This window comes from Kogia breviceps, chromosome 12 (assembly GCF_026419965.1).
Source record: "Kogia breviceps isolate mKogBre1 chromosome 12, mKogBre1 haplotype 1, whole genome shotgun sequence".
NCBI lineage: Eukaryota > Metazoa > Chordata > Mammalia > Artiodactyla > Physeteridae > Kogia > Kogia breviceps.
The window spans coordinates 53,897,582-53,915,957 of NC_081321.1; the positions used below are offsets into that span (position 1 = coordinate 53,897,582).

The following is an 18,376-nucleotide window of genomic DNA, read 5'->3' on the forward strand; positions in this document are numbered from 1 at the left end:
CAAGCATATTATTTGCATTATAGGGGGTCCCAGAAGGAGAAGAGAGAGAAAAAGGGCCCAAGAAAATATTTGAAGAGATAATAGCTGAGAACTTCTCTAACCTGGCAAAGGAAACAGGTACCCAAGTCTACGAAGCACAGACAGTCCCATACAGGATTAATCCAAAGAGGAAAAATACCAAGACACACTGTAATCAAAATGACAAAAATTGAAGAGAGAATACTAAAGGCAGCAAGGGAAAAGCAACAAATAACATACAAGTGAACTCCCATAATCCTATCAGCTGATTTTTCAGCAGAAACTGAAGGACAGAAAGGAGTGGCACAATATATTTAAAGTGATGAAAGGGAAAAAACCTACAACCAAGAATACTTTACGCTTAAAGGCTCTCATTTAGATTTGATGGAGAAATCAAAAGTTTTACAGACAAGCAAAAGCTAAAACAATTCAGCACCACCAAACCAGCTTTAAAACAAATGTTAAAGGAACTTCTCTAGGCAGAAAAAAAAAAAAAGAATAAAAAATAAAGGGTCACAACTAGAAACAAAATTATGGGAGGAAAAAGCTCACCAGTAAAGGCAAACATACAGCAAAGGTAGGAAATCATCCACACACAAAGTCAGTAGAGGTTAAAAGACAAAAGTAGTACTGTCACCTGTATGCACAATAAGCAGTTAAGGGATACATAAAACAATTTGATGTAAAATATGATATCAAAAACAAATCATGAGAGGAGGAGAATACAAATGCAGGGTATTTAAAATGCGTTTGAAATTAAGACATCAGCAACATAAAACAATCAGGTATGTATATAGACTGCTATATAGAACTTCATGGTAACCACAAACCAAAAATCTATAATAGATATACACACAAAAAGGACAAAGGAATCCAAAGTAACACTAACAATAGTCATCAAATCATGAGAGAAGAGGGGGGAAGACCTATGAAAACAAATCTGAAACAATTAACAAAATGGCAATAAGAACATACATATTGATAATTAAATGTAAATGGACTAAATGCTCCAACCAGAAGAAGCAGGCTGCCTGAAATGGATACAAAAAAACTAGACCTGTATATATGCTGCCTACAAGAGACTCACTTTAGATCCAAAGACACATACAGACCGGAAGTGAGAGGATGGAAAAAGGCATTCCATGCAAATAAAAAATCAAAAGAAAGCTGGAGTAGCATACTTAGATAAAATAAACTTTAAAGACTGTTACAAGAGACAAAGGACACTACATAATGATCAAGGAATAAATCCAAGAGTAAGATATAACAATTGTAAATATATATACATGCAACATAGAAGCACCTCAATATATAAGGGAAATATTAACAGACATAAAAGGAGAAATCGACAGTAACACAATAATAGTAGTAGACTTTAACACCCCACTTTCATCAATGCACAGATCATCCAGACAGAAAATCAATAAGGAAACACAGGCCTTAAATAACACATTAGACCACATGGACTTAATTGATATATATACAGCATTCCATCCGAAAGCAGCAAAATACACTTTCTTTTCAAGTGTGCATGGAATATTCTCCAGGATAGATCACATGCTAGGCCACAAAACGAGTCTCCGTAAATTTAAGAAAGCTGAAATCACATCAAGCATCTTTTCCAACCACAATGCTATGAGACTAGAAATCACCTACAAGAAAAAAAACTGCAAAAAATACAAACACATGGAGGCTAAACAATATGCTACTAAACCAATGGATCACTGAAAGAGGAAATCAAAAAATACCTAGAGACAAATGAAAATGAAAACATGATCCAAAACCTATGGGATACAGCAAAAGCTTACAGTGATACAAGCTCACCTCAGGAAACAAGAAAAATCTCAAACAACCTAACCTTACATCTAAAGCAATTACAAAAAGAAGAACAAACAAAACCTGAAGTTAGTAGAAGGAAAGAAAGCATAAAGCGCAGAACAGAAATAAATGAAAAAGACTAAAAAAGAGAAAAGATCAATGAAACTAAAAGCTGGTTCTCTGAAAAAATAAACAAAATTGATAAGCCTTTTGCCAGACTCATCAAGAAAGAAAGGGAGGGACTTCCCTGGTGGCACAGTGGTTAAGACTCCGCGCTCCCAATGCAGGGGCCCTGGGTTTGATCCCTGGTCTGGGAACTAGAGCCCACATGCATGCCACAACTAAGAGTTTGCATGCCACAACCAAGGAACAGGTGAGCCACAACTAAGGAGCCCACCTGCTGCAACTAAGGAGCCAGTGAGCTGCAACTAAGGAGCCCTTGAGCTGCAACTAAGGAACCCACCTGCAGCAACTAGGGAGCCTGCCTGCTGCAACTAAGATCCAACACAACCAAATAAATATAAAATAGAAAAATACACAGCACCAAAAATAAAAGTAAAAATAAAGAAAGAAAGGGAGAAGGCTCAAATCAAAACAAGAATGAAAAGAAGTTACAACTGACACCAAAGAAATACAAAGGATATTAAGAGACTACAATGAGAAACTATACAGCAATAAAATGGATAACCTAGAATCAATGGACAAATTCTTAGAAAGGTACAATCTCCCAAAACTGAACCAGGAAGAAATAGCAAATATGAACAGACCAATTACCAGTACTGAAATTGAATCAGTAATTTAAAAACTCCCCAAACAAAAGTCCAAGACCAGATGGTTTCATTGGTGAATTCTACCAAACATTTAGAGAATAGTTAACACTTATCCTTCTGAAAGTATTCCAAAATACCGCAGAGGAAGGAACACTTCGAAACACATTCCATGAGGCCACCATCACCCTGATATCAAAAGATATCACAAAAAAAGAAATTACAGGCCGATATCACTGATGAACATAGATGCAAAGATCCTCAACAAAATACTAGCAAACCAATTCCAAATACTAGCAATACCTTAGAAGGATCATACACCATGGTCAAATGGAATTAATCCCGGGGGTGCAAGGATTTTTCAATATCTGCAAATCAATGTTAACAAGCTGAAGAATAAAAAGCATATAAAAAGCATATGATCATCTCAACAGGTACAGAAAACACCCATAAAGTTCAACACCCATTTATGATAAAAACTCTCCAGAAATTGGGCATAGAGGGAACCTACCTCAACATAATGAAGTCCATATATGACAAACCCACAGCTAACATCATATTCAATGGTGAAAAGCTGAAAGCATTCCCTCTAAGATTAGGAACAAGACAAGTATGCCCACTTTCACCATTTTTATTCAACATAGTTTTGGAAGTGCTAGCCACAGCAATCAGAGAAGAAAAACAAAGGAGTCCATATTAGAAAGGAAAAAGTAGAACTGTCACTGTTTGCAAATGACATGATAATACAGAGAGAAAGTCCTGAAGATGCCAGTAGAAAACTACTAGAGCTCATCAATGAATTTGGTAAAGTTGCAGGATTCAAAATTAACATACAGAAATCTGTTGTATTTAACAATGAACTATCAGAGATATTAAGGAAAAAATCCCATTTACTACTTCACCAAAAAGAGTTAAAAACATAGGATAAACCTACCTAAGGAGGCAAAAGAACTGTACTCTGAAAACTATAAGACACTCATCAAAGAAATTGAAGATGACACAAACAGATGAAAAGATATACCATGTTCTTGGATTGGAAGAATCAATATTATTAAAATGATCATACTACACAAGGCAATCTACAGATTCAGTGCAATCCCTATCAAATTACCAATGGCATTTTTCACAGAACTAGAACAAAAAATGTTTAAATTTGTATGGAGGGAATTCCCTGGTGGTCCAGTGGTTAGCACTCAGTGCTTTCACTGCTGTAGCCTGGGTTCAATCCCTGATTGGGGAACTAAGGTCCCGCAAGCTGTGCAGTGTGGCAAAAAGAAAAAAAAAAAAAGAAAAGAAAATTTGTATGGAAACACAAAAGACCCTGAATAGCCAAAACAAGCTTGAGAAAGAAGAATGGGTATAATGGAATCACTCTCTGACTCCAGACTATTCTACAAAGCTACCGTATCGAAACAGTATGGTACTGGCACTAAGACAGGCACATAGATCAATGGAACAGAATAGAAAGCCCAGAAATAAACCCACACAATTATGGTTAATTAATCTATGATAACAGGCAAGAATATATAATGGAGAAAAGATAGTCTCTTCAATAAGTGGTGTTGGGAAAAGAATGAAATTAGAACATTTTCTAACACCATATACAAAAATAAACTCAAAATGGATGAAAGGCCTACATGTAAGACTGGATACTATAAAACTCCTAGAGGAAAACATAGGCAGAACACTCTTTGAGATAAGTCACAGCAATATTTGTTTGGATGTGTCTCCTAGAGTAAGAGAAACCAAAGCAAAAATAAACAAATAGGACCTAATTAAACCTAAAAGCTTTTGCATAACAAAGGAAACCATAAACAAAATGAAAAGACAATCTACAGAATGGGGAAAAATATTTGCAAACGACGCAACTGACAAGGGATTATTTTCCAAAATATTCAAACAGCTCATAGAGCTTGATATCAAAAAAACAAATAACCCAATCAAAAAACAGGCAGAAAACCTAAATAGACATTTCTCCAAAAACATACAGATGGTCTACAGGAACATGAAAATATGCTCAATATTGCTAATTATTAGAGAAATGCAAATCAAAGCTACAATGAGGTATCACCTCACACTGGTCAGGATGGCCATCATCAGAAAGTCTACAAATAACAAATGCTGGAGAGGGTGTGGAGAAAAGGGGACACTTCTACACTGTTGGTGGGAATGTAAGTTGCTGCAGCTGCTATGAAAAACAATATGGATGTTCCTTAGAAAACTAAAAATAGATTTACCATTTGATCCAGCAATCCCACGTCTGGGCATATATCCAGACAAACCTATAATTCGAAAAGACATTGGGCTGGCCAAAAAGTTTGTTTGGTTAATGAATACGTTGTTCAATAAAGTTCTTGGTGAAAATGAAAAATGTGTCTTTTATTTATTACTTAAAACCAAAAGAACTTTTTGGCCAACCTAATACGTGCACTCCAATGTTCATAGCAGCACTATTTAGAATAGCTAAGACGTGGAAACAACCTAAATGTCCATCAACAGATGAATGGATAAAGAAGATGTGGTATATACACAGTGGAATATTACTCAGCCATTAAAAAGAAAGAAAAATGCCATTTGCAGCAACATGGATGGACCTAGAGATTATCATACTAAGTGAAGTAAACCAGAGAAAGAGAAATACCATATGATATCACTTATATGTGGAATCTAAAAAACTAATACAAATGAACTTACTTACAAATAGAAATAGACTCATAGACATAGAAAACAAATTTATAGTTACAAAAGGGAAAGGCAGGGGGTGTGGGATAAATTGGAAATTTGGGATTATCAGATATACAGTACTATAATATAAAATAGATCAACAACAAGGACCTACTGTATAGCACAGGGAACTATATTCAATATCTTGTAATAACCTATAATGGAAAAGAATCTGAAAATGAATATATATATGTATGTGTATATGTATACATGTATATGTGTGTATATATATATAAAACTTAATTGCTCTGCTGTACACCTGAAACATTGTAAATGAACTATAGTTCAATTTTTTGAAAAGTCTTAAAAGACCTGAAAATGCTCCTGTAAGGAACACCCTCCTCTGGGGCCTGCCTTCAGTAGCTCCCTCAGTCCTTGTCCTGGGTTTGGTTTAGCAATTCCAGGCATTCCTGGAAATGCCAGGATTTGCAAATCCACCCTTCTCAGCTGTGGGCCTCAGCTTGTTCTCTCTGCATTAAGGCAGTACCACCAGCTAAAACCTCCCCTAACCCCCAGTCCTCCTTCTGACCACCTGCAAGAGTTAGTCTGAGGTTTACATGTTCATCAAATGTGTACTGAGTCCCTCCATGTGCTAAGCCTGGTTCCGGGTGCTGGGAAACAGCAGTGAATGAGACAGAAGAGGCTGCCTTCTAGAGGCAAACACATTAATGTGTAATGTTCACTAAGACCCACTGTGCTGGACACGCCAGACAACATACTCAGCACATCACATTCATTTAATACTTAATGTGACCACTATTTTTAGTAAGGTTTGCTGCATGCCCTCCACAAAAACTGATGCACACATCAAGCAATAATTTGGGCTTAGTTTTTAACTCTAATTATTTGAAAATGTATGTTTTGGGACTTCCCTGGGGGTCCAGTGGCTACGATTCCACGCTCCCAAAGCAGGGGGACCAGGTTCGATCCCTGGTCAGGGAACTAGAGTCTACATGCTGCAGCTAAGAGTTTGCATGCCGCAACTAAAGATTCCGCATGCTGCAACTAAAGATTCCCCATGCCGCAACTAAAAGATCCTGCATGCTGCAAATAAAAAGATCTCACATGCTGCAACGAAGATACCGTGTACCACAACTAAGACCCAGAACAGCCAAATCAATTTTTTGAAAAAAATGTATGTTTTATTTATTTTAACACACATAATACCTAAATACATTCTTGTAGAAGAGTCAAAAAATTCAGAGCTATACAGGGCAAAACGTGAAGATTAATACTCTTATAGCGGGTTTATGTTTTTATACCAAGTTATTTTACTTCAGAGAGATATGGAATATTGAAGGAATACAAAAGTGGTCATTTGTGGATTTTCATCTCACTGGACAGAGAGCTAAAATATCAAGCTGGCTGTGTCAGTTCTAATCACCAGGCAGCCCTAGTGGTTACTGCCGTATTAGAGGTTAGGAAATTCAATTTTATAGACGTTAAGTAACTCGCCCAAGATCACAAAAGTATTGAATGGTGGGGCCGTCTCTGTCTGACTCCAGGCACTTAACTGTTATATTCTATTGCCGCTCAAGTGCCTTATTTCATAGATTCTAAGATGTACTTTTTTTTTCATACCTTAAATTCTCTGAAATCAGGCTGTGTTTTATAGGCCATGGTAATCTTAGGACCTATGAAATAGGGTATATCAACATCTCACCCCTACCTGCCTCTTTCCAACAATACACTAAAAGGAAAGGGGCCAGAATTTTGTTACATATTTACTTTAAGAGAAAAAAAGCTGTGCCTTGCCAATTACAGGTTGTCCTGATCAGAAGCATCGACATCACTCAGGAGTGTGTTAAAATGCAGAATCTCGGGCTTCCCTGGTGGCGCAGTGGTTGAGAATCCGCCTGCCGATGCAGGAGACACGGGTTCGTGCCCTGGTCCGGGAAGATCCCACATGCCGCGGAGCAACTAAGCCCGTGAGCCATGGCCGCTAGGCCTGTGCGCCCGGAGCCTGTGCTCCGCAACGGGAGAGGCCACAACAGTGAGAGGCCCGCATACCGCAAAAAAAAAAAAAAAAAAAAAAAAAAAAATGCAGAATCTCAGACCCTGCTCTGAATTGCCATCTGCCAATTTCTGTGCACAATGAACTTTGCTCTGTGTGGTACTTCACACACCAGAGGGGCTATTACGTGTTCTGAAAAGGAAGAGAGGGAACTAACAATGACACTCTTGGCAGGCTCATTCCATCACTGTGCGTATATGAATGTGTGTATGTGTGGGTGCACACGTGTGCATTGGACCCTATGATGGGTGCTAGGCACTGTTTGAAGGACTGAGTGAAAAAAAGATACAGCAATAAACACAGCACAGCCATCATGAGTATACAGTCCAGTGACCATATCTGACTTAATCCTAACAATCCTGCAAGACGGGCAAGAATCAGTTTTAAATGAGGTAGTGTATATGAAGTTTTAAAACCGGAAATGACCTGATATCTGTGGAAGGATCACTTTTGTGGCACTCGTTTATACAAGCATAGAGTAGAAAGTCCTACTTTACTATAGAAGAGGTGTGTGTGTTTTAGCAAAATCCAGCCCCCCGCATCTGACATGTACCTTGATGATGCATGGGGAGAAGTTAAACTGCATGAATGAGAGCACCCTCTCCCCTCAAAGCAAAACTCATCAGGAGGAGAGGAGATGTCTTTGTTGGCAACCTGGGCTCAGGTAAAAGCCTGAGGGGAGTATGTGGGAGATGCCCTGCCAAGCTCCTCGAGGCGGGCAAACATCTTTGTTTTTTTCACTCATAATATCCCCAATTCCTCAAATGGTACCTGCCACACAGTAGGGCTAGTATTTTGTCGAATAAATGAAACGACTGGCTCTGACATACCATGTGGTTGCTCTTGGAAGCTAGTCAGAACTGACCATCACGTGCTGTGTGAATGGAGTGGGATTTAGTTCTGAGGGTCAAGCCATGCCCCGCCTCCTAGCCCCAGGGCGGGCCATGCTGGAAATGAGCAAGGCAAAAAGCTGCAGGGTGGCTGGTGTGGATGGGGCCCGGCAGGATAAAGCTCTATAGTGACACCGTGTGGCCACGAGAGGTGAGAGCACCTCTGACGTTAGAGTCAGGCCTGCCCTGCCTTGAGCTGAGGAAGCCCCATTCTTGCGCGGAGAGTAAGGTGGGATGGAGGGTCCTCCAGCTCAAGATGCTGGACTTCTTGCTAATAAGGCTGTGGGACTTGATTGATTAGCTTAAAAAGCAAACCAGATGCTACCGTCTCCACCTAGTTAGTGGAGCAGATCATACAGATGGGGAAATGAAAGCTCAGAGAGGGTTAGAAACTAGCCCAAGGAAAACAGATAGTAAGCAACAGAGAAGTGGTTCAAACGCAAGTGGTTCTGGCGGCAAAGCATGGATCTTTGCATGGCATACTACCTCTTTACCTAGCACGTGGTTGCTTAATAAATATTCATTGCAGAGAAGATATTTTAAGCCCCTCTAGAATTATGATTTTGCCTTAGGCCATAGGACAGGAGAGTTTTATGTGAGGTGGGAATGTTACTGAGATATAATTGACATACAGCTCTGTAGAAGTTTAAGGTGTATCACATAATGACTTGACATACATATATAGTGAAATGATTACCACAATAAGTTTGGTTAGGAGACAGTTTGCTTTGGCCATGCAGCAAGGCATGTGGGGTCTTAGTTCCCCTACCAGGGGAACCTGTGCCCCCTGCAGTGGAAGTGTGGAGTCCTAACCGCTAGACTGCCAGGTAAATCCTGAGAAATCTATTATTTAACGAAAGATTTCAAACATTCAAGAGAGAGATGCTAGGACAATGAATCCTCATATACTCATCACTCAGATCCAACAAGCATCAAGAGCTCACTTACTTCATCCCCCTTTTATCTTCTTTGGGGGAGTATTTTTTTTTTTTTTTTTTTTGCGGTATGCGGGCCTCTCACTGTTGTGGCCTCTCCCGTTGTGGAGCACAGGCTCCGGACGCGCAGGCCCAGCGGCCATGGCTCACGGGCTCAGTTGCTCCGCGGCATGTGGGATCTTCCCGGACCAGGGCACGAACCCGTGTCTCCTGCATCGGCAGGCGGATTCTCAACCACTGCGCCACCAGGGAAGCCCTGGGGGAGTATTTTAAAGCAAATGCCAGTCCTTATGTCGTTTCACCCTTACATAACTCAGTATGAATCTCTAAAAAATATAATCGCTTTTTTACACAACCTCAGTGCCATTAATTCATCCACAAAAGCAGCACTTATTCCTTGATATATTCTAATACCTAGTCTATAATAAAATTTCCCTGATTGTCTCAAAAAGTGATTTTTAGAGTTAGTTTGTTCCAGCAAGGCCTACGCAGTGGTGTTAGGTCTCTTAAATGTCCTCTTACCTAGAGCATGCCCCCATCCTTTTTTCCCTGTGCTACTGACTTATTGTTGAAACCGTGTCATTCGCTCTGAAGCATGCCCTTCCGTGCCCCATTTTCCTTTAAATGGAAATTAGCTCTGGATGCTTGAGTTGAGTCAGAATCAGCTTTGGGGGGAGGGGTAGATCACAGGTAGGACAATGTGATTCCTATAACGACACATCACTCAGGTTCCACTTTGGGAGGGTTTGGGTGATGACAGTTTAATTCTTCCATCATAAGTTTCCCCATTAAACTTCAATTTAATGGCTTCATCCATTGATGACCATTGTCTGAATCAATAATTTTATTAGGGGTTGCAAAATGATAATCTTTTTATGATCTCTTACTATCTTCTACATAAGCTAGAATTCTTATGTAAAGAATTCTCATTTCTTCAATTAGTGATGTTTGGTTACTCTGAAGTACAGTTTGTACAAGAAAGGCAAAATGAATGCTAATTCTTTCCTTTCATTTTTAAAATAGGGAATTAGTGCACTAAATATTTCCAGTGGTGTCCCAATGAGGTTTTTCTGAGGTGAGGGGGAAGGGAATGACCTTTTTAAAGTACATTATCAATATGAACCTATGGGTTTTTATATATATGATATGTTAGGATCAATTGCATCATTCTTTGCTTTTTTCTTTTCTTTTTTTTTTTTGCGGCACGCGGGCCTCTCACTGATGTGGCCTCTCCCATTGCGGAGCACAGGCTCCAAACGCGCAGGCTCAGCGGCCATGGCCCAGCCGCTCCGCGGCATGTGGGATCCTCCCGGACCGGGACACGAACCCGTGTCCCCTGAATCGGCAGGCGGACTCTCAACCACTGCACCACCAGGGAAGCCCCTGCATCATTCTTTTGGGTGCTCAAGTTTCCTCATCTTTGGCCAAGAGAAGTCCTTCATATTGACTTCATGTTGTTCTTTTGATATGTTTGCTCTGATAAGTTGTTTGCTTTCTGGCACAAGATATCAGACTCACCATGAACATTTCCTGCCTTGATTGGAGCAAACACTTCTGGTTTACATTCTAGTCCCTTTCTTCCCATACTCATGTTCCTTTCTCGAAGGGAGGAAGGGGAGGAATAGGGGGGAGTGGCAGTGACAAATAGCTACTATGGTTGGTGACAGTCTGCTATTCTAGGGACTCTGTTTACTAGTGGATGAAATTACTCTACTCCAAGGTCCATGCTCATATGCCTCTCTTTGGCTTTGTCTGTGGGATCTCCTGTCCTTATGCCCCCTTTCCATCTTTGTTCCTAGTCAGGTTCTTTCTATGTGACAAACAGCACAAATGGGGTGGAAGGTGGTACATTCTAGTTATCTCTGTTCCACTAGGTATAGGTTTGGAGAGCAGTCCCCTGGACCCTCTGCATATGGCTGGTCAGTAAGAGGATTGGCGTCTGCTCTGCAAGCCAAGCCATACTCTTCAGTCACATCTGAATCTGAGAGTCACAAAGCCTACGCTTGCAATGGACATTAGGAAGCCCAACTCTGTCTTAGCTCTGAGATATGTTTCTCAATACAGTGAACCTGAACCCTTGCATGTGGGGTACATTTGGTGTGGGCCTCAAGTAATAGTGAAGTTCTTCATTGCTCAACTGGCCTGTGCTGCTTGGGTGTTTGCTCCACAGGCCAGAACCCACCCAAAAGGGGCAAAAGGATGAGTGTCACCAAATACTGCCAACACCAGGCAGTGATAATACGTTAACCACAACAGTAGAGATGGATGTCAACCAGAGCAGGTTAGCAGATTAGCCCATTAACTGTAAAGTCACAGTTGCCAGCCAAGAGGCTTGGCTCTCCTGAGCCTTAGACTTGATGATATAGCTTTATGGCAAACTCTTCAGGATGAGAGGCTAATAAAAGGTTTAAATGTGAAAGTAATCTGTTTCTCTAGAAAGATTTCCTAAGGTTAGAGGAGAGTGAATTTTAATAGCCAGTGCTATGGTTCTCCTGGAAATAGCTTGGAAATAACAAAATGAAACTTTAAAATGACACAGAGGTAAGATTCCAGGAATCAATAATTCACAAAAATAGGACACACAGCTGCTCTCAAAAGCAGCAACAATAAATTGTGCCACGTAGCTGCTGCCCTCCTGTTTAGCTGGAGATGGGTAGTGGTTACTTCTGATTTATTTCCTGTCCAAAAGTAATTCTAAGGATTCCAAAGTTTAAGTCACAATTTCCCCCCGCAGATGAATCCCTTCACCAGGCACTTTCCTATATATGACTGTTTTTGACCTCCCAACAACTCTGTGCAGCAGAATCGTGCCCTTCCTATGAACGAGGACACCGCCCCTTGAACCTGATGAATGGACTTGTCCAGTTAGAACACATAAGCCTGGGGATTTCAGTATTAGAATATCTGACCTCATCTGCTGTGTTCCTTCCACCAAATCATGACTTTTTTTTTCCCCCTCGACATACAAATCTACTAGCTGGTCAGGCAGTTTTTATCTATTTCCAACTGCCCAAGCAACTAAAGATGAATAATTTATCACGTCTGCTGTATTTCTTCTCCTCAGAGCCCTTCTGTGGCTTTCCCCAAGCATCCGGCCAAACTGCTCCCAGCTGCTAAGAGCTCTTCGCGTTCCACCCTAACCCAAGTAGATCAAGATTTTTTTTCTTTTAAGGTCTCCATTCTGCGCTGACCAGAGGATACCTCCGGGGAATGGACTATGAACACAACGATAGATTTTCTGTTCTAAAAGGGCCAGTGAGTCTCTTGGAACGTAACTCTCCGGGCGAGGATACCCGAGGATACCGTTCTACGAAACCCAGTTCAATTTTTTTTTTTTTTTTTTTTTTTTGTGGTATGCAGGCCTCTCACTGTTGTGGCCTCTCCCGTTGCGGGGCACAGGCTCCGGATGCGCAGGCTCAGCGGCCATGGCTCACGGGCCCAGCTGCTCCGCGGCATGTGGGATCTTCCCGGACCGGGGCACGAACCCGTATCCCCTGCATCGGCAGGCGGATTCTCAACCACTGCGCCACCAGGGAAGCCCAACCCAGTTCAATTTTAACCATTCATCACAGCTCACGCTGCCATGGCCTCTAAACCTCCTGAGAACAGAAGCTTTAACAGGAGGTGGCGGGCTTCGCCACGATTCAAGTTGAGCCTTGTTTTGTATTTCTAAGCAAGTCTATCTGCATGTCTGAACAATGTCCTCGAGGCAAAGATCAGAAACCTAATGCCTGTGTTTTCAGTTTTGACACAAGTGAAAAGCCTCAGCAGCACAGCCAACTCTCCCCACTTGGATTTTAATGGCAACCGTGTCTACTATCTTGACCACGTCAAGGCAAGTGGCAGCCATCCCCAGAAGCAGTTCCTAAGCGCTGGCTGCCTCTGTGGCTCAGCCCCTTGCCCGATGGCCTTAGCAGAGATGGTTCTGGTCTTTCCACAAGTTACCGGGCACTTGGGTTTATTCTTGCAGACACCACTGGGGGAGCCCTGTTCCTTTAAACCTGACAATTCAAGTAATGTTGGTTTTGAGCACAACCCTATACTACCTGTGGTGGGGCTGGAAGAAAAAAATAAAGTATGGCTTTTCCAGCTGCATTCTTCCAGCCCAGAGGACGCTATCTTGGATTCTGCCACTCAAAAGTGTGGGTTCCAAGATGAACAGGGTCAGGAAAAGCAGCTGCTGCCTTCCTGTCCGGGAGTCTTGTTGGCAGAGGAGAGAACTGGACGGACAGCAGCGTCAGACGCTGCCTCCTGTTTTCTGGCAAGCGTGTGGCCCCATGAGCTTGACAAATGGAGCCTCAACAATGGGAGAGTCAGAGCTTGGATGGTGGCCCTAAGTCTGTGCGTGTCAGGGCTGACTTGGCCCTCGGAGAACTAAGTCCCAACCAAGGAAGTTCACAGTTTTTAAGATCCAAGGTGGATTGAGGGCTGCTTTCCCAATTCATCTCAGAGGACCTTTGCAGCTTTCATTTCACATCATACCAAAGAGGAAAGAACCGGATCATTCTCCAATTCTCCAGGAGATCAAGCCACGCCACGGGCAGCTGATGGACACCTAGTTACCATTAGCTCTGCCCTTGGCCCGTTCTACTTGCCCAGCCAGCACCAAGTCAGCCAGCCTGGCAGAGACCGTTGCAGCATCTCAGCTCAGGACTGCCTGCCGGCCCCTCTCCACACCTGCCTCTCCGGCCCCCAGGGCTGCTCTGGCCTGGCTCTCCTCCAGCTCCTGACTCTTCCTGAGTTCCCCTGGCAACCTACTGACCTCCACAGCCCTCAGGCCCATGTGGGCAAGATGTCCTGATCACAGTTCGAACATGTGTGTGTGTGTTGGGGGTAGGGGGGTTCCCTACACCAAGCAATCCTGCAACACGAGCTGAGTGTCCTACAATTCAACTCAGTTCTGACATTATCTCCCTGGTGATAGCGTCAGACTCCACAGGTTAAGGGCTCAGTCTTACAATGTCACCTCACCTCCACCCCAGCATTTTAGACAATGGTCTTCAGACACGGGTTGTCACCCGTGCCTTTGACCAACCGGCTATACCTCAGAGGTTCCAGCAGCCCTCTCCTTGGGTTTGACTAATTTGCTAGAGCGGCTCACAGAACTTACCAGATCACGGGTTTATCATAAAATGGTACAACTCAGGAGCAGCCAGCTGGAAGCGTTGCTCTGGGGCAAGGTATTCGGGAAAGGCGCGGAGCCTCCGTGCCCTCCGAGCGCACCACTCCCCCCGCCCCCCCGCATCCCCACGAGCCCACGAACCTGGAAGCTCCTGGAGACGCAGCCTTTCGGGTTTTTATAGAGGCTTCATTACACAGGCACTAAGTCATTGGCCTTTGGTGATTGATTTCACCTGCAAATCCCCTCCCCTCCCTGGAGGTTGGGGGTGGGACTGAAAGTTCCAACCCTCTAATCACAGGTTTGGCTCCACCTGCAACCAACCCCATCCTTAACTGCATCTAAAGGGAACCTCATTAACATAACAAAAGATACCTTTCTCTCTCAACGCTTAAGAAATTCCAAGGGTTTTAGGAGCTCTGTGCCAGCAACTGGGACCAAGATCCAATGTATACTTATTATAAACCACAGTATCACAGGTGGCGTCCTTGATTCCGGGGCCACCTGCATCTCTGGATGAGAGGCATCCCCTTCACCCATCCTCTGGGCTTCTAGGAATTTGGGGGCAGGAACTTGTCATTCGGGAAGTATGACAAATTACAGCGGACCAAACTCCCACTGCACTGAGCACTAAGAAAGTTGATTTTATTTCCTCATTCCAGGTAATGCTGTGGTTTGACACTACAAAGATCCTCAAACAAGAAAGAGCTCTGTGCTCCATCTAAGGGGAAGAAAGAGGGCAGCCCTGGGCTGGACTGTTACCAATGTCATCCTCACCACAGCCCGGCCAGACACGCAATAGACACACAATAGAGCAGAACGATGGTGGAGGAAGAGGTCCAACAGGACCTGGACATTATGGAAACAGAGTGACCCTCAGGGAACCACCTCATTTGTAAAGTGAATATCCCCTAGGTAACAATATTTTACGATCTATTAAAAAACACATTTGATCACAACAGAGACAAGCAAAAACATCAGAAAAAGATGAATGATCCCGAGGCCAGGGCTAGACTTAAGGGAAGCTCTTAACATTTCTGGACAGAAGTGAGAGATCAAAAACTGAGATATCAAGCACACTAGACCACTGCCTAACAATCCCGCCTAAGGGTCATCTGAGTCTAGGGGACTGCACTCTGTTTGACTTAGCATTCCTATGGCTCAGGGCTCAGACTCTGTAAAAGTGGATGGCAACTTACAGAGAAGAGATACGATGCAAATTGAGTTCTGTCCCTCAGAAAAGATAAGTTCAAAGGCCTTGCTTTTATTTCCCTGTAAGTCATTGAGCAGCTTTCATTTTAACTAGGAAATCTTATTTGGCATTCTTTTTTTTTTCCCTCCATGGACTGAGATATATATATGGCATAGTTTCTTTATCTTCCCTTTGAACAAGCTTTTTCATCCCGCTGTCATTCCTCATTAATGAGTTTAAAAAACAATTTTTTTTTGCACGAGCCAATCATTTGTTTAAGAATTTTGTTTTTTACATTTTTATTTTATTTATTTATTTTTGCGGTACGCGGGCCTCTTACTGTTGTGGCCTCTCCCGTTGCGGAGCACAGGCTCCGGATGCGCAGGCTCAGCGGCCATGGCTCACGGGCCCAGCCGCTCCGTGGCATGTGGGATCTTCCCGGACCGGGGCACGAACCCGTGTCCCCTGCATCGGCAGGCGGACTCCCAACCACTGCGCCACCAGGGAAGCCCCGAGACTTACTTTTTAAAAATGTAAAAAACAGGCTTCCCTGGTGGCGCAGTGGTTGAGAGTCTGCCTGCTGATGCAGGGGACACGGGTTCGAGCCCAGGTCTGGAAGGATCCCACATGCCGTGCAGAGTGACTGGGACCGTGAGCCACAACTACTGAGCCTGCACGTCCGGAGCCTGTGCTCCTCAACGAGAGGCTGCGATAGTGAGAGGCCCGTGCACCGCGATGAAGAGTGGCCCCGCTTGCCTCAACTAGAGAAAGCCCTCGCACAGAAACGAAGACCCAACACAGCCATAAATAAATAAATTTTTTTAAAAAGAAATTTTAAAAAGTAAGTCTTAACAGAATCACAGACAAGGGAAGCTGATTGAAACAATCTATTTTGAGGACTGTTGGGGTTTATGTCATTACTCATATAAAACATACAACCTAAACTCCAACCCTTGTCCTATAATTCCACACTGATTGTCAGTTGCCCTTGATTTTACAAGGAGAGAATATGCTTGTCAGACTGATGTAGTAACTAGATACACGTCCATTTCTCTCTGTAAAGAGATTCTGATTATGGTGTGTACACCTCCAATCTCTGGAGGCTCTAAGGCAGCTGCCTGAATCGTCTTTAAGGCTGGGATCTTGAGGAGATCTCATTTTCTGGGTTTCTGACACTGTAGGGCTGAGGTAAGACTCTGAATGGTGACTTCACCTGGGAAATTCTATTTGTGAAGTCTCCTCTCCTGATAACAGGTGATCCCTGCCCTTTTCTGCTAAGTGAGTAAACTGAAGTTCAGAGAAGTGACGTAGCCAGTGACTGTCAGATTGTGACCAAACCTCTGTCTGCCTGACAACTCACTGGATCTTGAGTGCCAACTGCAAATATTTGGTGAAGAAAGATGCCTGTGCCGGAATAAGATATGTGTTTCCATTTCATATTTCCCCTTAAAGCCGAGCCTGTTCCTGAACTGGGGAGAATATTGCAAAAGAAGTGGGCCTTAAACACCAAAAATGACACTCCTTCCAAGAAGTGAAACAACTTTATCATATCAAGAAGAACAAAGGTCCACTCTCAAAACACTCAAATATATTGAAATTGCAAAGTGAACTTGGCTGAGAGAAAAGCTGATGGTAGCAAATGCAGCTACAAGAAATATGAGACTCAAATGTTCACGGGTCATGCCATCAGCAGCCATAAATAAGAGATGATTCTGGAAAATAAATTTTAAAAACCTTTCTGTAAAAAAATAAATAAAAACAGCTGCATATGTGTATAACTGATTCACTTTGTTGTAAAGCAGAAACTAACACACCATTGTAAAGCAATTATACTCCAATAAAGATGTAAAAAAAACCAAAACAGCTGCATACAATTAAGGAATATAATTTTATTGAAAAACACAAATGACACGGACTTCCCTGGCAGTCCAGTAGTTAAGACTACATGCTTCCTCTACAGGGGCCGCGGATTTGATCCCTGGTCGGGGAACTAAGATCCTGCATGCCGTGCGGTGCAGCCAAAAAAAAAAAAAAAACAGCAAAAGGAAATGATTTTCTAAGAAGTCCAAATGCTCTGAATATGAAGAATTTTCTACTCTACTGAAAAAAAAGTTTTTTGCCTTAAAGTATGCAAAGAGAAGTGAGGCTAGAATTCATCTCAGAAATAGATTAAGTGGACACCAAAGAATATTTAAGCTTCAGAAGGAAAAGAGGGGTTATCAATGAGCTGTACCTAAGATCACAGGCTCCTTATCTGCAAAGAGAAAAAAAAAAATCTGTGATAAGCTATAGTACAAACCAGAATTCATTTTAAAGATAAAACTTCAGAAGCTCCAGGGCCAAAGATGCAACCTCATTTCCCCTTTACTCAGCCACTATGTGTCAGTGACTGATTTCACTGACACAAAATAATCACCTCCTGTTAGCGAAACGGAAGGGAGTGATTCTCAATCCTTAGGGAGCAAAAGAATCCATTAAGGGGTTGCTAAAATGTAGATTCTTGGCCCCCACTCCCAGAAAGTGCTACCAGGTGAGTCTAGGTTGGGCTTAGGACCCCACGTTGTAACCAGGAGCCATGTGATGATGGTAAAGATCATCAGAGGTCCATATGCCAAACTATTCTCTAAGGCTATGGTTCCCAGACTTTTGGTGGAGGCCCATCAGTAAGTCTTGAAATCAGCTTAATGTGACAGCATTTGAAAACAAACAAAGATGTTAAAATAAACAAATAAATAAATAAATGAAAGAAAACAAACAAAACAGAAAATGTTAGCGTATACTGTGCAGTCAATTTTTGGATTCATTTTCATATATGAATGTGGGTGTATGTGTGTCCTGAATTGTGAGGTACAAGGTATTTTGGACTGTGTCTTAGCCAAGAAAGTTTGAGAGGCAATGG

General features: G+C 42.5%; 1 protein-coding gene across 14 annotated transcripts in view; it reads right to left on the reverse strand.

Annotated features, from left to right (window-relative positions):
* The window catches only part of GRIP1 (glutamate receptor interacting protein 1), a 728,793-nt gene that overhangs the window by 6,547 nt on the left and 703,870 nt on the right, over nucleotides 1-18,376 (reverse strand). Inside the window, exon 23 of one of the 14 annotated variants that reach the window (XM_067009705.1) lies at nucleotides 17,348-17,731. The exons of 11 other annotated variants lie outside the window; for them this stretch is intronic. In XM_067009705.1, the coding sequence (XP_066865806.1) occupies nucleotides 17,717-17,731 (15 nt within the window). In that variant the 3' untranslated portion in view covers nucleotides 17,348-17,716. Of the gene's footprint in view, nucleotides 1-17,347; nucleotides 17,732-18,376 lie in introns of those variants that run through there. 2 more of the 14 variants (XM_067009706.1, XM_067009702.1) reach the window with 2 other exon arrangements.